The sequence below is a fragment of the Salvia miltiorrhiza genome, unplaced genomic scaffold (assembly GCF_028751815.1).
Source record: "Salvia miltiorrhiza cultivar Shanhuang (shh) unplaced genomic scaffold, IMPLAD_Smil_shh original_scaffold_306, whole genome shotgun sequence".
Lineage (NCBI taxonomy): Eukaryota > Viridiplantae > Streptophyta > Magnoliopsida > Lamiales > Lamiaceae > Salvia > Salvia miltiorrhiza.
In genome coordinates, this window is record NW_026651525.1 from 134,131 (window position 1) to 155,278 (window position 21,148).

General features: G+C 36.9%; 2 protein-coding genes across 5 annotated transcripts; both read right to left on the reverse strand.

Annotated features, from left to right (window-relative positions):
• Positions 1-598: 598 nt before the first annotated feature.
• Positions 599-6,748, reverse strand: LOC131004067 (mechanosensitive ion channel protein 10-like). The gene is made up of 5 exons (XM_057930654.1): positions 5,524-6,748; positions 1,921-2,044; positions 1,448-1,741; positions 1,163-1,365; positions 599-1,068 (listed from the first exon to the last, which is right to left on the reverse strand). Exons 1-5 carry the CDS (start codon positions 6,681-6,683, stop codon positions 819-821), a joined length of 2,031 nt encoding a protein of 676 aa, XP_057786637.1. The 5' UTR covers positions 6,684-6,748; the 3' UTR covers positions 599-818.
• A 5,434-nt stretch (positions 6,749-12,182) lies between these two features.
• Positions 12,183-16,847, reverse strand: LOC131004068 (probable methyltransferase PMT20). 4 transcript variants are annotated; one of them, XM_057930655.1, is made up of 8 exons: positions 16,318-16,847; positions 15,039-15,342; positions 14,787-14,935; positions 14,489-14,684; positions 13,872-14,082; positions 12,996-13,671; positions 12,838-12,915; positions 12,183-12,743 (listed from the first exon to the last, which is right to left on the reverse strand). In XM_057930655.1, the coding sequence occupies exons 2-8, from the start codon at positions 15,318-15,320 to the stop codon at positions 12,521-12,523; spliced, it is 1,815 nt and encodes a 604-aa protein (XP_057786638.1). In that variant the 5' UTR covers positions 15,321-15,342; positions 16,318-16,847; the 3' UTR covers positions 12,183-12,520. The 4 variants fall into 4 exon arrangements, with proteins under 4 accessions (XP_057786638.1, XP_057786641.1, XP_057786640.1 ...); XM_057930658.1 differs by having other exon boundaries at positions 16,029-16,784; XM_057930657.1 differs by having other exon boundaries at positions 15,039-15,368; positions 16,318-16,684.
• Between the last annotated feature and the right edge of the window lie 4,301 nt (positions 16,848-21,148).

Sequence of the window (21,148 nt, forward strand, 5' to 3'; positions counted from 1 at the left end):
GATAATAGGTAACAGACTATCAATTTATAAAAGACGTTAAATTTTGAAACAAATGGAGTAATATATTAGGGTGTCATAGATATCTATCCACACTTATCATGTATAGCAATTTAGCAAACGAGCCCTATATAAAAAAAAAAAATATTATTGAAATAAGCCAAGAAGCCAGTGAAACAAAGAATGGGCTGATCTGAACCCAGGTGATTTGCCATCATAGCTAATTTGGGTCGGCCCATGAAGAAAGTAAATCTCAGTATATTTTAGAAAATTTCTTACTTTTTTTTTTAATATATAAACGATGAAGCAGCTGACGAAACCGATGAATGAGGTGAGTGACATTTTTGTACGACTATCGATTACTGCTCCAATGAATGACATATGTAGAGTTACGTGGTTGTGAATTGTGATTATATGTGTTATGTTGTTTATTTTGTAACTGAGATTCATATCATAAATAGCTGACAGATTAAACACAAATAAATCAGATTTGGCATATAATGATTTCAATGGTTGCATTCATGATGTATTTCACTCAAGAAGAAACGGTATGCTTGGAAGATGAATAAACGGAAATGGAAAAGTACGAGTTGACAGAGGATTGATCCAATAAATTTACACTAAGAATTAGACACCACACTAATAGCTTCTGATTTGGATGGTAAAAAAGTGTTCTTGTATGTTCAGACCATTCATCTCTCAACTGATGACAATATGTGCTACAATGCGTGTAATTTAAGAAAATAAACAACTAATTAGGTATGCCTTTGGTAGAGCATGGAAAAGAGTTTACACTTCACTAAGGCAACATTAGCTTCCAATCAATAGTTCATGTTGACTTGTGTGAGATGAATCTCCTGAGGTAGAAGATGGTATTTCATATTGAGGTTTTCGAAGATCTTCTTCAACTCGAGGAACAGTTCTGTTATTCTGATGTTCCGATCTCCATAGTTCTGATGGTTGATTGTGTGTTGCACGCATAAAGCCATCTTCAGTTTGTCCAAATTCTCTATCTCCTTCACTATGATTGAATGTTTGGGGTTCCAATAGTTTGGCTTGCTCTCGATGTACCTGCAAATCATGAAAAGGGCCTTATTAATACTCTTGATTTGTTGAGAAATTCATATGTCATGTATAGCTAGGGGATGTGGCTTGGAATGCTTACGTTTGTATTGATTTCTTGAGTGTGATTATCGTGTCCATTGGTGTGGAGACGTCAATGCTGAAATTGATTGCGTCACTCATTTCCGGGCTTCTGTAGAAGTTGCTAATTGGTTTCGTGATCAAGACTGAATTAGGATAGTAGATTTTCTCATTGTCATATCGGAGGAACACTGTTGTTAGTATGTTCATCTCTTCCACAATCAGCTGCATATACATAGCTATATACACATCAGATTATGTTTGATTTGATCTCATCGAGATACATTTTGGTGTGAGCAGTTGTTACCTGGACACCGTCAATCACACATCGGTCTCCTATGTCAAATGGATGCATCACAAACACGAAGACAATGGACTCAAACACGGTCTTGCACATGTTCTGGAAGGTGAATCCCACGAGTAGGAGCTGAGTTATGATGAACGCTATTACTTTCGTCGAAGCCAGCCCCATCACCAACACGGTTACCACTACTATGATCATACTGACGATGGCGCTAGCTATTTTGTGAAGCTGCTGCACTGCTGTCTTCGTGTCGTTTAAGGAATGTGCTAGAGATTTCCGTTCATAGTAAGCCCGCACCTGTTTATTCAGACCGATGAATCTAGCACAGACGAACTGAATGCAGCTATGCAATTTCTAGCATTTTTGTTGATTCTACTAATATACACAGGCGTGTTATCGTGCGTTTATTGGTGAAGGCGAATATAACTGATGTAAGCTCATTTCATGCAGCACAATTAGAAGCAGAGAAGGCTTACCACCCAATTTCTGAAGGCAGGTTTGGAGATCTTGCCAGTTTCGAGTGCACCTTCGAAGAGTGGGAATATGGTATGAATCTCAACTCGCTTCAAGAATCTCATCAGATCTTCCTCCTCAATGTATCTTCAGAGAACAAGTATGTTTCATTAATACAATGTTCGAATGTCAATAATAATCATACTTTTATCTGAAGTAGTCATAATAGTTTTTGTATAATTTCAATGTTAATATGAAACTTCATACACAATCTGGTTCGAAGCTTTAACTGAATGTAACTTGTCCATCATATATAGAATTAAAACAATTGAAGTGAATAATTTAGATATCTTGCAATTGAATATACCATAAGGGCAAATGCATTTGTTTGTGACAGTGTACCTATCTCCTATTCGTCTCATAGTCTCATTAGTACTCATGAAGACTCAATATAACATCATTACACACACATATAAGCATATGGCTAGGAATATATAGACTTAGATGAGTGCACATGAAATTTAGTGGGAGGGCCAAGTTTTGAGTGAGGATATGTGATGTTTCATGACAATGGGTTAGTGTTTGCAGTGGTCAAATAACACGAGTTGGTTGTACTTGTGGCTGTGAAATATTGTACGACACACAAAATGACATGAAAATTGGGACCCAAGGGAAAGTGATACTGACCTTCCGTAGTGGAGAACAAAAAGTGACATAATGTGATAATGAATTCATTGAGGGTGCATTGTTTGTTTCAGTCTTCTTACTTACTTGATATTATATTACTCCCTCCCTCCCTTCCAACTTTTAATATTCATATTTTCTTTTTTAACAGTTTCATATTTTAGTATTCATTTCTATTTTTAGTAGAAGTAGATAAAATTATTTCCACTCGTGCTGCTCTTAAATGGATACTAAAAGCTGAGACGGAGGGAGTAGTATTTTTTTTTTTCGAACAAGATGTTAAAAATGTGGGCAACCATTTTCTTGATTCTTACTCTAATTTATGATAATATTATTGTAGAATATTTGATGTGATAATATATTTTTCATATTTTAATTTTTTTCCCCGACCTTAGAGAACATGGAACAAATAAGGTGAGGATCATTAAAATATGATAATTATTTTTCATCTTTTCTTAAGTAAAGAGGAACGCTCAGCCCCAAAATAAAAATAAAAATAAAAATAAAAAGTACTAAAAGAGAATGCAACCTAAAATTATTTTGGATCTTACTACTAACATCTCCCAGGTAGTGCTACCTGCTCTATTCAGGATTTCTCAGGTTGTACCACCACTCATTTTTTCTGTGTTTACATATTTTTAATGTGTTTGTACAGAAGAAAAGTGACAATTGGATTAGAAATTGAAGGTGGAGTGTGGCCTGTGGGTAACTAAAATGGGTCTTTTATATATATAGGGACGTCGGTATGTGGTGGGATAAGTATTGAGTAGGGTTTTTGGAGGCGAGGATTGCGCATTCTTAAAAGGAATGGTTCCATCATATTTCATAGTCTCAATCAACACCCACAACTACAACGTACGATCTAGTGGATCCACAGTAAGACTATTGCAAATTTGGTAGATTGCCTTAGATTCTCATGCATCAATATAATCATAAAAGTACATACCACAACTCACATCCACAAACTGTTGCCTCCCCTAGTCAATACGTAATACTCCATCCGTCCCCAAAATAAGTTCTTCTTTGGGGACGGCACGGATTTTAAGGAAAATGGTAAAGTGTATTAATAGTGGAGAAAAATATATTAGTAATTAGTATTGGAAGGGATGAAAAGGTGAAAAAGTATTATAATTAGTATAAGGAGTAGTGAAAAAGTGAAAAGTAAGAATAAATAACGTATTTTTAGTGGTGGGGTAGTTGTCCAAAAATGGAAAGAAAGAAAGAGGAACTTATTTGGGGGACGTCCCAAAAAGGAAAAAGAAGAACTTATTTTCGGGACGAAGGGAGTATATAGTACTCCATCCCTCCCATCCTAAGTTAGATAGATGTGTAATTAATGATTTTCAAATTTATTATTTTAATAATCTATTTTTTTCAATAAATTTGCTTATATTTTTTTAAAAAAATTTGCTTATATTTGCTTAATTCATCATCAGAGGGAGTTATTCGCCAAATTTGCAACGGTGCCGTGGCGGTGAAGAGGGCGGCGTTTCTCGCAAAAACGCCTAGAATTAGAAGCCGTGGCACAAGCCCCTTGATTTGGGGGAAATATCAAAATTTGGAAAAAAATTAAGGTTAGGAATTTTGGGTCACAAATTAGTAAGAACAAGAGATAGAGTGAAAAATCAGAAGGTATTTCGCCATTGATGAAGAATTGAAGGAGGACCGACGATATTTGGCTGCTGTTTACCGCCGAAGAATAAGAGATGGAGATAACAAGGACGATTGCATGTGAGTTTGTGTGTGTGAGAGAGAGATGAGACAGAGGGGGGCGGCAAAGACAATAGACAAGACATCGTCGGAGAAGAAGTACTTCCTCAAAAACTTCCACTAGAGAGAGATAGAGCATGTGTGAAAAAGCGAAATGGAATTGGAGATGAGTATTAATTAGAGTGATTAAGAAAAATAAGAGTGTAATTAATTTATTATGGAGTCTTAACTTTCTTAATTTTTACCAAAAAAGGAAACAACTTACTTTTGTTAGTACAACTTGAAAAGGAAGCACACTTTAAACATTTTTTTGAATGACGAGGTTAGTTATCCAAGAGTTTTCTATAAATAATCTAATCCAATAGCTAACGCAGGAAGCACACTTAAGACTAAAGAGGCGATGCAATGGGAAAAATGGAGTCCACTCCACATCTCCATAATTAAACTGTTCCCACTTCCAATTGAATTTTGGACATTACATCATTGATATTCAACCAAAATCATGCATTGACAACTATCCAATCCTGACATCATGCATGCGTAGTACAGATACTAAAAACATTGAAACACATCAAATATATAGTACAACACTTATTATCAGAAAGAAGTAGTAGTAGTAGTTGAAACATATATACACTGGCCAATATATTAAAGGTGATGGAAATCAATGCTCTTACACATCTGCATGATTTATATGAATTTTGTACGTAATTAATTAAAATCCGTGTAAATGTGCAAGGGCATATAGCTCCAAAATGACTATTATTTTCATATATTTATTTATATGGCCATAATTTGTAATATACTTTTAGCTAAATTACGATGTTGCCTCTAAAAAATATGAAAATTTTATCACATTTTAGTGGTCCCATCTTTTTTATCCCATACATATTCTATATGGTAGAAAAAAAGGAAGGGAAAAGGATGGAAATATATATTTTTCCACCATTTTCGATCAAAGAGAATACATTCTAACCATAAATAACTAAGTACTCGTGTGTTCGTCTAATGGTAGAGTGGTTAACGTCTGAGACCAGATGTATGATTTAACTTTATCATGTGGACTTTAAAATTATTTGTTAAAAAAAAAAAACTAAGTTTTCTCCCTATACTAATTTACACTTGTTCATAAACATTATCTATGAGTTGTTATTTTGGTGAAGTACACATTCGCAGTTTTAAAATGTTCACTAATCCAAAACGGGATTAATTAATTAAGTAAAATTACTTACTTGGCCCCAGGTTTAGCAACATGCTTGAAGATCCTCTTAGCACAATTCCTCGCCTCCCATTCACTGGTAATCTCCGATCCCGTCCCGCCCAACTGATCCACCGTCTTCGAAATCGTCGACAGCCCGAAAAACCTCACGTAGTTCACCAGCCTCTTTATGGTCCACGCCGACGCCGTGTTCTGCATGCTCAGCTTCCTCAGCTTCTCCATGTCTATCTTCCTCGTCCCGAACCTCCTCGACAGAACCCTCGCCTCCCTCATCCTCGCCGGCATGGACCGCGACCCCACGCTCGGCTCGTGCGCGGCCTCGTAGGCGGCGGCGTCCATGGGCGGGCCGGAGAGCGTGTCGAGCACGTAGTGCTGGAACACGCTCTCCTTCATGCGGTCGAAGTAGGTGGCGACGTGGAAGGAGGAGGCGAGCACCTTGACGAGGATGATCTTGACGAGCCAGATGGTGGCGGCGATGAGCACCGCCACGAGCCCCTGGAAGAGCTTCTTGAGCAGGCGGTTGTTCTTGTGCAGCTTGGCGTTGAAGATGAAGGTCCAGGAGAGGAGCACGAGGCCCAGCCACACGCAGTTCTGGATGCTCTTCCGCAGGCCGTACACGAAGTAGAGCACCTTCTCCCGCAGCATGAAGTTGCGCTCCACCAGGAAGACGCACACGCGCATGATCCAGCCGGAGACGAGGCGGCCGCTGAAGGTCACGAGGATCATGAGGCACCACCGCCACGACTCCAGGCCGCAGGAGAGCTTCGCCTTCAGGGATGGGATGGTGAGGGAGGAGACGAGGCTGGTGGAGATGAGGATGAAGAGGATCCACTCCACGAGGATTCTCCAATTGATCTTCACCGCCTTCTTGTTCTTCCTCCGCCTCGACGACGACGCGGGGGCGCGATCGTCGTCGTCGTCGTCGTCGGTGGTGACGCTGCCGTCGCTGTCGTCGTCGTCGTCGGTGGGGGAAGTGGCTTCGTTGAGGGTTTCGAGGGGGGAGAACTCGCCGAAGCGGGATTTGGGTTTGGAGAAGCTTAAACGACGTAGTTTGTTTGCTTCGGAGGCACGGTTGTTGGTTTGGTGGGGGTGGGGCTTGTCGTTGTGGTTTTGGTTTAGATCATCCATGAAATGAATGACGTGATGATCAGAAGACGTTGTTGTATCATCCATTTTTTCTTTTTTTTTTTTTTCTTTTTTTGTTTTGCTGTCTTCACTGTGATTTGTGTTTATGTGTGATTCACTCGTATCGCCTCGTCGTGGGGTTTATATATAGGGAGAATTATCTCAAATGTTACAAATTATTTGCGTGTATTTTAAAACGTGTTATACTAACTTTAGTGTTTTAATTCAAAAAACTAACTATAGTGTTTAAATAATGTGTTTTCACACTAAAAAAAAATTCACCAGCGACATGAAGCTTGGTAGCTATTATGTGTATCATAAAAATTAGTGACATTTGATGATATAGCTAATCACTAATAGTTACACTTTTAAACGTTATTAATTTTTATGGCACGAATATTAGCTACCAAACCCTCATGTCACTAATAGAAACTTTTTCTATAATGTCATTATTAAATAAAACTCAATTTTTCAAGAGCTATTAACGCCTTATTCTAGTCAAAATCATATAATAAAATGAAATTCTAGCCATACGAATAAAATTGTAAAAATAGTTACATTTTTAATCAAAATACTCTTGTAGTCTGTAACAATGTAAAATACATTGTTACACATTTTTTTCGCTTTGTATGATTTTGTAAAATCGTATAATAATCGCGAAAAATGTGTAACAATCGCGATTTCAGAATGGGCATACAGCAGCGCACGGACGAGGTGCCTGGGAAACAAGTTCATTAAGTGTGATCGAAATTGTTATATAATTAATTTTTGATTTTTATGTAGAATTAAGTGTGATCAAATTTTTTATTAGATCGAATTTTGAAAAATTAAAAGATCGTGTATGTTTTGACAAAAAAAAAAGTATAATTAAAGATCAAGATTTGGACATACATCACGTATACATTTAACCCTTATTTTTAATATCAAAATGACTTTGTAAATATCATCTTTATTCTTGTTCTTTTATGAAATTAATCTCCAACTATTGTTTTTTCTTTAAACAAATAAGATACAAATGGATGCCCCTTAAGTTTGGGTAGATACTATTGAAAACATACGATATTTTTTAATACATGCGAATAGTTTGGATATCTTTAGATACAAATGATTATAATCCAACTCATTAGGCTAATTAGGCTACATGCGAATATTTTGGGTATAATTTTCATATTACATGCGTCATGCGAATAGCCTAATTAGGCTACCAACATTCAAAAATATAATTAAACGTTCAACCGTTAACTCATGATAAATCATATTGCAAAAAATGATATAGTTAAAATTAAAATTAAAATGAAAACTGAAAATAATTTTTAGTTTTATGTTTTAAAATGATTTTTATTTTAATCAATCCTTTTCTCTAGGAGGATGTTTCACACATACTCTAATCTTGTCTTTTTTATTATTTTGTCCTCGTTCCAGAAAAAGAAAAAAGAAGTCCTATCTTTCAAACTTTTAACAAAAGTAATGAAACCAATCTCTCAAAGTTTGCATATTAATATTATCTCGTATTTGCAATTTTCGAAAGAAAATGAAACTTAATTAATTTTCCAACATCTTTCGTCGTATATGGCTAATTGGAAGCCAACTATATAGGATATTGAATGTGCAAAATTTGAAAATAGAAAGAGAGAAAACTATAGTTAGCAAGTCTGCAGACATTGAAAAAAATTGAAGGAAGCTAAGAATTTTTGCCTATAAATTATATTATCATAATGAAAAATATGACTTTCGTACATAATTTCGTATAATTTATTGTCATTTCCCTTCATATTTGTCTTGGGTATGCTTGTTTCTACCCTATTGTTGAGTTTTATAAAAATTTAATGCTTAATTGTAATTTTTATGTGATTTCAGAGAAAATCAAAGATAGATATGATTGAAGAATTGTGAAAGCATAAGGTTAAAGTACAGTTCGTGAAGAATCCGTGAACACAAACAACGATTGAAGCGGAGCTCGAACGAAGAAGAACGAACCCGAGCATGCAAACCGACTGTGCAGGAGCCCACAGCCATGGCAAGAGCCAAACCGATACAGGGAGTCCCCGCATGCCTCCCCCTTGCTTCCCCCATGTCTATCCCGCGGTCACTACCATGACTATGGGAAAAAAACGGTATGGGACCCATTCGCGAATTTTGAGCTCTAACACCATTTCTCCTTTAATTTGAGACATTATTCATCACTTCCACATGTATCTACTTATCAACACTCTAATTTTAAACCCTAGCCTCTATTACTACTTTAAACTACCAAATATCGAAGAGCATTGAAGAAGAGATAAGAGGAAAGAAAATTGAAGATTGCAAAACATTAAATATGATTTATCATTTCTACCTCTTTCCTTTGATTATGTGCTTTCTTGATTTAAGTATTTAATTTGTTTGTAAGCATACTTGACTAAATCTCCTTCTAAAATATCAATAAGCCGGGAGGTTGAAAGTTTGAGCGATCGCCTGTTGATCTTTTGTGCTTTTGAGAGTGGTGAAAGCAAGCATTGCAGCTGGCCTCTACGTCGTTCAGCAAAACATTTCTCCTCCTAAGATTTAGAGCAAGTAGGAAGTCTGTTTTGTAGGATTCTCCACGCTGCAGCTCTCACTTTATGAGGAACTGGAATTCTCCAAACCTTCGACCGAAGCTCCTTGCCTTCGTCTGCTACTGCCACCGCATGAATTAATACATGAATTTTCAATATTTCAATATTTGGACGGATCGTCTTTATGTTATTTCAAATTAATGCAATATTTTAATTATCGGTTGAAATATCAGGTAAGAAAATTAGAATGTTGAATTAATTTGAAATAACACAAAAGACAACTATGATTTAAGGACTTAGCAAGTCAAAGAGCAAATTGAAATATCTATTACACAATGGCACGGCCATTTTACTCAAAACACAAAAATAAAATGAAGTCTAACAAGAAGAAAAGAGATTGAGAGGGAAATGCAATATGATTGTTTGAAATAGGTGGCTAGATATCCAAATTATTGTTTGTGAGAAGAATGTGATTCTATCGAAATGAGTTCATTGGAATACAAGTAAGAAAGACCTTTAAAATAGCAAATAGTTTTGTCCTCCAAAAAAAGGAAATGTAACATATAGTTGAGTTGGAATGGACAAAATCATTCAATTTATATATCAACATTCAAGTAATATCCAAGCCAATTAAGGCACCACTACCACTGTTCAATGTATAAGTTGCGCATTTTGGAAAATTTTGGTGCTGAAACAGATATTTATGGGAAAGTTCTTCACCTTTTTTTCCTTATTGAAGCGCGCAGAAATTATTCTTTCACGGAACCAAGCTTCCATATTTACCTAAAAACTTTATTTTTGCACATGCTATTTCTTTTTCAATAAGATTATACTTAAATATTAGGGTTAGTGGCCTCTAAATCCTATAACTATTTTGGTTTTCGCGTACATCTTTTTCAAAAAATCTGCCTCAGTATATCACAACTGATCCTCCAGTCGAGATTTGCATCCGGCGAAGTTTTCCGGCAACATAACTTAATCTATGTGGCATTTTATTTGCTGACAAGGTTGATTATCATTTACATGGCAACTACCTGTTATTATTATTTTTTTTAATGACGTGTAGTGAAACGACATCGTTTTGCATTGCACAAAACGACGACGTTTCACAGGCACGGTAAAATTTCAGAAGCTCCGCCACCTCCCTTGAAATTCTGGCAACGACGCCGCTGCTGAGGGTCGGCGAGGCTGTACTGCCACCCATCAATCTCTCTTCTCAATTCCAAATTCCCTGTTGAGTCTCAACTCACACTGTTAATTTCTCAAATACGCACGACCCACTTCCCTCTTTCTCGCGAGTTCCGCTGCTTGCGCCCGCCTCTCGAATCCGGCGGTCGTCGACTGTTGTCGGCACCACATCCTTGCCCAACGACCTCTCTGAATACCCACGCTCAACGGCTCAAGGCAGAGGGGCAAGCCCTAATTCTTCCAATTTAGGGGGTCGCCAACGCCACCGTTGTGGCTTCTTCTCCGACGAATGTCGGCGCCACATCCTTGCCCAACGACCTCTCCTAATACCCATGCTCAAGGCAGAGGGGCAAGCCCTAATTCTTCCAATTTAGGGGTCGCCGCCGCCACCGTTGTGGCTTCTTCTCCCTCTCTCTCAAGTCGCCTATCTCTCACAATCAATTGGAGAAGAGGGGAAGGGAGCCTTCCTCTCATTTATGAAATCGAACCCATCGTTGCCTTCCTCTCAAATCCGGCGATGCTTGCTGTTTCTGAGGTTCGTTGGATGCACGACGACGTCCTCCTCTTCCTTTGAGAAAGCTCCGGTGATGATGAGGTTCAATCCAACGGAACCCTAGTTATAAGATTAGGGATGTAAATTCTGAAAAGACCAAAAACGACGACGTTTTGATAGTAATAAAATCAAATAAACGTGAGGCAAAACGACGCCACGTTGCCTATCGGAATTCTATGCCACGTAGATTAGTCCGGCTGCCAAGTCAGCTTCAATTTTGCCGAAAAACTTCGCATGATGCAAATCGCGACATGAGGATTAGTTGTGATATACTGAGGCAGATTTTCTGAAAACGATGCAAAACGCGAAAACCAAAATAGTTATAGGATTTAGCGGCCATTAGCCCTAAATATTATTCATCATACATTAATGCATGAACCAAGATTTGACTTATCATGCGCGGTATACAGGTCTGATTCACTCACATTCATCGAGAAGGCAACTGCCCAGCATACTTTATGGCTCGTCATAGACATGATGTTTCAGTTATTTCTTGTTCAATGCTTTCACTGCTCCTTAGGTATTTTTTAAAACTTGTTAGAATGGATCAATTGGATATCCTATTCTATGGTTTGATTTTTGAGCTTCTTATTTTGGGTCACTCGTGACATCTTACTTTTTTATGATACATAGATTGCTTATCAGTTATTTTTTGAGACCTTAGTCACTTTTTGACTAAGTCATATTGTAATCTGTCTTTGGTCGATATCTATTCCACCTTGTGTTTTTTTAAATGAACAAAAAAATATTTTAATGGCAAATCATGTGGTGTCGTTGTTTTTTTTTTTTTTTTTTAAGTTAGGAAAAAATAATTGAGATTTGTACCCTTGGCCTCTCACCCTCGAGACAAATCACTAAACTACAAGGCTTTTGGTGTAGTGCTATTGATTTTAATAAGCGAAGAATTTACACGCCTATCTATTTGAAAATCATAATATAAAAACTATAGGGTCTTGAGAGTACAAGAAATTTTAGTCTTACGCTCCACGTTAGAATTAAAGTGCAATAAAATTGATGCAAAATCAATCATTGCAGCCCAAATTGTTCTATAGAAAAGGTGAAGGATAACAAGTTGGTGAAGTGATGCAAAAAAGAGTTATTTTTGGGGAAATTTGCCGAAGTTCCTTTCCAAATGGTAAAACATGTCATAAGATTTAACTTTTTGTCACAATACTCATAATCAAAACTAAAAATAGATCTAATATCGCAAACACCAAATAACGATGCTAAAACAAATGTGTAGAAAGAAGAAGGCTTGGTTGATAGAAACACTAAAATTAAAGAGTTTCCAAATAAATAGATACTGTAAAAAAGTTTGGCCGCCGATTCCCACTTCCAACACCCTCAACACATTTCCCAGCTTCAAGAGGGTGAAGAACAGATGGAATAAGAATAAGATACAATCCACCTTGAAAAGAATATATATTAAAAACAAAAAGAAAAACACTAAAATATTAGACCTTGGTTATTGAATGTGCTAGTTCTTCTCCTCCTTGGGTTGAAAGATTTGATCAAAATGGCAGTGTAGAACTTGTCTTTGTATGGATAAATATAATGTCTCTATATGTAAATATGCTTCCATTGATCCCAACTCGTCACTTTTCTCAATATCATCTTGAGCTCTGCTTAGATGAATACCACAGCTTCTTCTGGCAGATCAAGATCTTCTCCTGCTCCACGCCATACTCCGTTTCTTCCTTCCGACAACCCCATTTCATCCCTTTAGCTAGCGTTGCCACAGCGTCCACGAAGTAGCTTGATTCCCGGATGATAGCATACCCGTTGGGACGGAGAATCCGGTCCATCTCCAGCAGAACATACTTCATCTCACACCTGCCAATCAACCATGCATATATATACTTGATTCCAATGTGATTCAATCATTGAAATGATGAAATTCTACCCCAAGTTTTGATGGATGGCTTACCTATGGCTTTCAGCAGTGAAGAGGCCATCTAGGTGAAGAAGATCGTATGTACGAGGATAAGTTGAGAAAGCTTCGCACCTAAAACAGGGCAGATCAACAATGATCAGACAAGGTGAATAAATGGGAGATTTGATTGTCGAATGCGAGTGATGTTTTACCAGTCGTGATAAGTTCCAATCAGGCCTCTGTCGTAGACAACGCCAAGTGTGTTGGAAGAGTAGGAGGAGACGGTGTTCATCACCCACAATGGATAATCGACCAAAGCAGCAGCAAAGCCTCCATACAGTGTGTTCATGTCCATCACATTTCTGATCTTATCAGTTCCAATTGCAGGGACCAGCTTCTTGTAGTGCTTCGCCCTCGTCTTCCATTTGCTGTCGTCGTGCTTGAAAGCGCCATCGCTGCCACCACGGACATCAGAGACGCGCTCGGGGGCAGTGTGCAACCGCTCGGGCCATTTGGCAAGGGATTTCAGTGCTATTTTCTTGTACTTCTGGTCAGGAACAACGACACAGGGCCGGATAGGAGTGTACCAAGCTGAATCCGGTTCAGTACCGTCGTCACACTTTGGGGGGTACGTATCCGGGGCCTCGAGCTTCTTGTAGCAGCTACTGTCGGATAATTTCTGCCAGACAGCAATGTCATCTTTCTTGTTGTACAATTTGAAACACATTGATGTTAGCAGCTCTTGCAACTTCTCGTAATCTGTTTTCTGGTCTTCAATGGTGGTATTCCATCCTCTCCAATGGTTCTCGTAGTTTACTGGTGGCCCAGAAAGCACCCAGAAACCACCAGGCCGGAGGATACGGTGCACCTCTAAGAGGTAGATTCCACCTGAGAATGATAGCAAGCGCAGTGTTCTGTCATGTTGATAGTCTAGCACCATAGCATCTAGACGAGAGCTTATAACGAAAAGGGAATGCAAAATGGAGTAGGAGAACCCAAAATCTTAAGAGCTATGTTTGATTAACACAAAAGAAATGGATGCATTTAAGGGACATGACAATGGAAAACAAAGGGAACTTGTGAATTACCGAATTCAGTCCATGGAATGAGGCATCGAGAGCAGTGTGCCATGTCGAAAGAGCTGGAGGGGAAAGGAAGTCTCTGTGTTGATATGATGCCTAGAACTGCAGGAATTCCACGTTCTAGAGCAAACTGAACTTGGGCTTCGTGGTTATCTCTAGGGGCCAGAGAGACTGTGAGAATACCGCGGTCTAGTAAATCACCACCCCAGCTAGCCACCTAAACGAATCAAGCGAGGAAAGTTGGACAAATTCTCAAGCAAAAACAACCACATTTCCTTATTGTTGATTCTACCGTTGTGATTTCTCTAAGAAGAAAAACTAACTCTATGAAACAGAGGAAGACGCAGTCTCAACGAGTAATGACACACAATGGTAGAAATCAAATCAGTGGCTGTTTCAAACAGAGCAGGACTTGCATCATTTATGAATGATACAGAGACTCTATGAAGATCAATATTACATCAATCCTAAGCAACTAAGTAAGCAGTGGCCTTAAAGTACTTCAAGATAGTCCTAATGGAATCATGGATCCTTCAGTAAACAACACAGATAGATAAAGCAGACGTGCTTCATACTAATCAAGCATGCTGTTGAAGGCTTGAAGCATATAAAATCGGACTCACCCCACATCCAGTATCAATTGCTGTCCGAACTGTCCCATCTTTCATTCCAGGAATCAAGTCCTGCATCAAATCAACGTACTCACTGACACCGTTGGGGAACATAGTGCCACCGCCCGGAAAAAGGAACTTCTCCCCTTCCTTTTTCAACCAATGCTGGTTCGATTTCTGTTTGTTGATCCAGTCATACGGCACATTCCTGAGAGAATCCAAATATCAAATGTGTAAAGTATTCAACAGATTCAACATCATAAACAGCTATGGAAATGGGAGTTGTTGGGCGGCAAATACTGAATAATACCTGTACCAACATTCATCCTTGCTCTTCGGCCATCTAATAGGCAACTTATAACCATCCGGAGGCGGAACTAAGCAATCCTTCTTCTCAAACACCGGAGGGCAATGGCGCTCCATAAAGGAAAGCCGGTAGAGGCTGAACTTCTTCCACCTCTGTAAAAAGCATCACAAATTCACAATGTCATTCTTAGTTCAACACAACCATCATCAAAGTCTCACCAATACAAAACAAACAACTTCAGAAAATCGAGATCACCTTAGGATCCGTGCACGGGGTGTAATCCTGGAAATCAGCAGGGCATTCATTGAACTTCACAGCTTTCATTTGCAGTGCACCTGAAGCAGGCACTGCAGCCTTTTCCTTTGGATTCTCGACCGCCTTAGCAACGCCGTTAGCTGCATACCTGTCCTTCTCCGAACAGAATATTCCACCCAGATAGAATGAAAATCCACACAGCACCACAAACATTATGGCCATTGGAACTTTCCTAGAATTCTTATCATGCTGAAGAATTGGTTTTCCATCCTTGTGCTTCATTGTCTCAAGAATTTTCTACAGGCTGCACAAAGAGAGGAAATGAATGACCTGAGAAATCTAAATCAGCATCACTGTTGAATCTCTGGATTCATGATATAGGCAAACAAATAATAACTATAATTATGAAATTAATACGTAGCATCTCAACTAGGCTATGGATCTTGAGAGAGAGAGAGAGGGATAGATAATTTATAACATGTAACACCTCCTCAAAGAGCATCCACTGTCAAAGAGAAACATGATTTTTTTTGTTGATCTAATGGTCAAAAAGAAGCCATTATGAACTGACTTTAAAACCTCCAATGAAAACTTCCAGATTTGAAAGCAACAGAGACGCTTTAAACTTTCTACATGCATGATTTTGATTTTGCACATGTTATTGGGCCCAAACGCTTGATGAATTGAGTCGACTTAATGAGGGCCCCCTCCACCACTAGTTCAGAAAAGGAAATCAATTCAATCAATCTCACCTAACTATGAACATGCAAAATCAACAAAAATAGGACACAGATATATGCATCACTCATGTACACAGAGTGAGACTGAGAGAGAGAGAGAGTGATGAAAATCAGTACAAACAGCTAAACTTTAGTTTCTGTTAGTCAAGGATCACTCTCAGCCTACCAAAAGCAGAAGAAATTAAGCTAAGTGACAAGAACACACCCGATTGAGAAGGGTGAAGTACACCCTACTAATAACGGAAATTACCTAAAAAGATTCAATCTTTACATCAAATTAAATCTCTAACTACAAATCTTTCACTTCAGATTTACCAAAAGGTGCAAGGTCCAACTCAGATCTGCTCGTGCAATGTAGGCCAATTTTTTTCCAAAATCAAACAAAAATACAGAAAACGAATTGCGAAACCACTGGAAAAAGTTTGCCCAATTCGCAATCAGACACCCTTCGAAAACAGAGAATAATTCGAAAGTGAAATGACAGAGCTAAAACGAAATTGTTTTTGCAGAGATGGAGAGATCTGCAAGCAAGTAACTACCTTGTGCAAAATAATGAGTGGATTTCAGACTCAGTGTGTGCAAATACGCACACTTCTGCTAAAGAGAAGAACTGAGTGCACTTTCTACGTGAAAAGCTCTGTTCTGTAAAAGAATCCAAAGACTGAATTTTGCAGGCTACTGAGAGAAAAGAAAGCCCTCTAAATATGCAATCAGAGCGAGAGAGAGAGAGAGAGAATTGGATCCTAGTGAAGAGGATGAGGAGAAGTGTGGATGTGCCCTCACACCGTCACAAGAAAGCAGTCATAGATATAGAAAATGCATGTGAAACTCTCTCTCTCTCAATCTATATCTATCTCTCTCTAAAACTTGCAACTTTTTCTACAATGCCGTGTGCCTCGCTAGCTGTCTTCTTTCTGGTCTATATTTTTTATTCTCCATCGCCTACAGGTAACTTCCTTCTCCTTTCTCTCTCTCTCTCTACCCTTTTTGATTGATTCTTTCCGTATTTCCATCTGGGGTGAATCCCACGCCGTAATATATAGGATAAACCAGTAAAGAATTGAGGAAATGCATAGAATTCCATTTTAAGCTTTGTGAGTATTTTGGATGAGATCTCCGTATTTCTTTTTTCACCCGATAATATTACTACTTACTGATGGTAAAACTGGTCCAGTGAGAGCACGCCACGTAAGTGCCGAAAACTAACTGCAAATGGGTCGGGTTTGTCGGTAGGATTTTGCGGAAATATATATAAAATGGGGTCCACTTTTAGATTAACATATCTCGAATTATTAGCCGATCTGTTAAATTTTATTCGCCTCCAGATTATAAATCGAAAAGATAAATTAATTTGTGAATATGTTTTGTTTTTGTGTTTTCAAATCATTAAATTCTGTTATGGCTTATATTATTTGACTATTAGGTTCATGGCAAGCAACTAATGCACTACTATGCGAGTACTTTAGAGGATGCATATCTAAATAGTTTTTTTTTTCAGTGAATGAATGAAGTTTTATAGTATAAAACAATACTCCTATGAACGAATTATATATAAGAATTAATTTCTGAATGAATTATACTCCCCCGTCCACGAAAGAACTTTCTATTTTTCTATTTCGGGACGTCCACGAAAGAACTTCCTACTTTTTCCTATTTTGGGACAATACCTCATCACTTAAAAAATACTCCCATTTTAAGACAATTCTCACCACTCAAATAACATTAATTAAAACAACACAATAAATTATTAATACTTTTTCACAATTTCCAATACACTTTACAACTTTTTCTGCACTCTCAATACACTATACAACATTTTATTAAAACCCGTGACACTCCCTCCTAGGAAGTTCTTTCATGGACGGAGGGAGTATATAAGAATTTTATGTAATTTGTAAATTTACTAAGTCAATAATAATTTAGGAGATGCTACAGTTACACTTACAAATAATAAGTGAAGTATCTAAATAATTAGTGTATAGTGCCGCATATAAATATTTCACGAGATTCATTAGTGTATCCGATCTCACTACACAAATAAAACGAAATGGGAGCAGAATGAAAATCTTGGATTTGATGCCTAGTATATAGTCCTTGACGGTGCTGCAGCTAAATATTGAATGCTAATCACCAAAATAGTAAATTTAATGATTTTTTTATTACCCTGACCCATCAATAAAATAATTCATTTCCTCTATTTTTTTGTTGATGAACATGAATATAGTCAGTGCCCACAGCCCTCCCCAGATATATATTCACATGGATTTTGACTTATTGATTAATAACGTTCCCTTTTGTTTTATTTGTTTTTTTTTCCCATGCACACAATTACTATGTCGGTCGCCCCTTCATATATATGTCTGTTCCCTTCAACGTCCAAAATAAATTAAATGCCATTGTTTTTTCAATATACTTCCAAAATGTTCATGCGCTCGTATATTTTATTTTTCACTTCATGTTATATGTAGGAATATAATATTAGAGGTTTGGAGAAGAAATGAAATGAATGATTTCAAATTTCTTAATTTTTGTTCGGTTAGATATCAGAAAATGTACAATTTATTTCTGAATGCACTCTTAGCTAGCTTCACTCTTTGTCTTTGCATATAGAAGTCTTACCGTTTGAATTTATGGGCCATATACGAATGAGCTACATGTTAAAAATAGAAAATATATATTTTTGGTAAAAGAATTTGAATGGCGAGACGTTTTGGTTGAAGACAAAAAAATCACAAAGATATATCAACTTCGAGGGTCCAGTTTCAGAGACCTTTTGTCATCCAGTTTCAAAAAAATCACGAAGATATATCACTTAATTTTTACTCCAGTTCCTATTTTTTTTTTCTTTTCCCTTTCTGTCGAATATTTTTGTTGGATAACATTATCGCCACAACTATCTATTCTTTCCAATTTCCAAGTATAAGATCCCCAATATATATTCTTATTCACTTTTTTTTTGTTCATATATTCTTATTTTACCTTTTCTATTCCCATATCATATATTTGCTAAAAATGAGGAGACGAAGAAGAGGAGGAGGAAATATATAATTCCTATATAAATTGAAAATAAAACCAAATAATGCAAGACGTATTTACCCATTTTTGCAAACAAAAAGATCCGAAGAATTTTGCGTGTTACGTATTACGACTTTACGAGCGAGTAAGTATCTAATTTGGGATCAATAAATGCAAATTTCTCAAAATGGGAAAAGAAGTCGAATTTTGAGTGAGTATGAGGTATGTATGTATATACGGAATAGCATTAGTTTGGTTTTATAAAAGGGCAGAGAGAGAGTAGAGCAAATGCGTGTTTAGGCCGCAATAATCAAAGAGCATTTCCAATTATGAGACTGCCTAATAAAAGATTTTTGTGTTTGCTTTCATTGTGTAGCTAGCTAATTGAATTTAGTAGCTAACCTAATTAGTGTCAAAAGCGATTCCTTTAAGTAAGTGCGATTAATGATTGTGCGTGTGAGTGTGAGTGTGAGTGTGAGTGTGAGTGTGAGTGTGAGAGTGAGAATTACCATATGAACGCAAAGTAAAGGACTTGATAGACAACGTATGTAGGAGCCAAAGTTGAGTAAAAATATCTGAAAATCATTATAAAAATATGACTAATTGAATCCATCGGATACTATTTAATGTTGGATTAAATAAGATCAATGATTGAAATTTCGTCTCCTTTCTTTGAAAATATTTGTGTTTATATAGAACTTTGTCATATATATATATATATATATATATATATATATATAGGGAGAGGTTCAAATAAGAACCACTAATAAAATAAGAACATAGAACCATTTTAAGCCATTCGATCATCAAGATCTACGGTGGATGCATCATCTTGGTGGATGGATGCAGATGCTGGGTTCGAATCCTGAAGGGAGCAAAAAAATTATTTTTTTTGGATGCATTAAATTTAATAGCGGATGCATTAATTTGTATAGCAGATGCATTAATTTTATTGGTTCTTATGTTCTCACGATAATAGTGGTTCTCACTATAACCGCACCCTATATATATATATATATATATATATATATATATATAGGGGCCGCTCCAATGAGACCCCCTAATTTTAGTGAGATCTAGGGCACGATCTAGTGCGTTTATTTTATCAATCCTATGGCTGATATTGTATCTGGAGGGAGATTTTTTTTCGCAGGGTTCGAATCCTGGAGGGAGCAGAATATTTTAAATTTTGTTATTCATCAGTATATACTACATTATTCATTAGTATATACGACATTGTTCATCAGTATATATATGTCTTATTCATTACGAATTTTTTAATTTTTATTTTTCATCAGTATATTCATCTTGTTCATTAAATATACGTTTTGTTCATTAGTATTATATGTCTTATTCATTGTACTCATGTTACACGAAAAATAGGGGGTCTCACTGGAGCGCGCCCCTATATATATATATATATATATATATATAGGGGAGGGCTAGGGTGAAAACACCCTTTAGTGTATAAAATAGGAACTAATCTAAGCCATAGATATGTAGTAGTTGGACGGCCAAGATCTTAGATTTACCAATTAATTTAATTCGAAGCTTTTTAATCAATATTCATACGTTTCTAAAGCTAAGGGTACATTGGAAATTTTATTTGTGGCTCTTTATCTCAATTACTCTTCTCCAAAAATTGTGCACAATCAATAAGGAAATTAAATCTTCTTGTGATTACAATTGGTGGCTGCATGCATATTCGCAGGGAGCCAGGGAGTGAATCAATTAAAATATTTGAATCAATGAATGTGTATCAAATCAATTGTATTTAATAAATTAAAAAACCCAGTACACAAGAAATCTGCGTATGAACGAAGCGGTATAGAGTTAGGGTTTCTGGTTTTTATTTTCGCAGGCGATTTTTCTAAAATTTGCGAATCTCATTCGTCCAGTTTAATCGAAAAAAAATACAAACAGCCCAGATTTATATTCTGTGTTAATGGCGAAGACCTAATCTAATCCCCGCGATGAGTGCAACGAGGCTTCGTCACCGATTTTCTGATTCTTTGTTTTAAATGAATTAAAAAGTTTTATCTTCCGGTGGGTTATTTAATCATCGATTCATTAAACTTTTTAAATGAATTAAAACGTTTGATTACATGAATTATTTTAGCAATTCCTTAATCGAATTAAAATAATTTTCGATTCGTGCTGCATCAATACGTAATGCATACAATTTAATTTTCGATTCGTGCTGCATCAATAAGTAATGCATACAATTTAATTTTCAATTCGTGCTGTATCAAAACGTAATTTATAATTAATATGGCTATGATATTCACACGAGTAATGAATCACACAATTGATTGCATGAATTATTTTAACAACACGTAATGCAAATTAAAATAA

Excerpts from the sequence above, each read along its gene's own strand:
- LOC131004067 (XM_057930654.1), bottom strand. The coding sequence starts at position 6,683 with ATGGATGATACAACAACGTCTTCTGATCATCACGTCATTCATTTCATG. Across the intron at positions 2,045-5,523 it reads GTTGCTAAACCTGGGGCCAA|ATACATTGAGGAGGAAGATC; the intron begins GTAAGTAATTTT and ends TGTTCTCTGAAG. Across the intron at positions 1,366-1,447 it reads GTGTGATTGACGGTGTCCAG|CTGATTGTGGAAGAGATGAA; the intron begins GTAACAACTGCT and ends ATGTATATGCAG.
- LOC131004068 (XM_057930655.1), bottom strand. The coding sequence starts at position 15,320 with ATGAAGCACAAGGATGGAAAACCAATTCTTCAGCATGATAAGAATTCT. Across the intron at positions 14,936-15,038 it reads CCCCGTGCACGGATCCTAAG|AGGTGGAAGAAGTTCAGCCT; the intron begins GTGATCTCGATT and ends TGCTTTTTACAG. Across the intron at positions 12,744-12,837 it reads TTCACTGCTGAAAGCCATAG|GTGTGAGATGAAGTATGTTC; the intron begins GTAAGCCATCCA and ends GTTGATTGGCAG.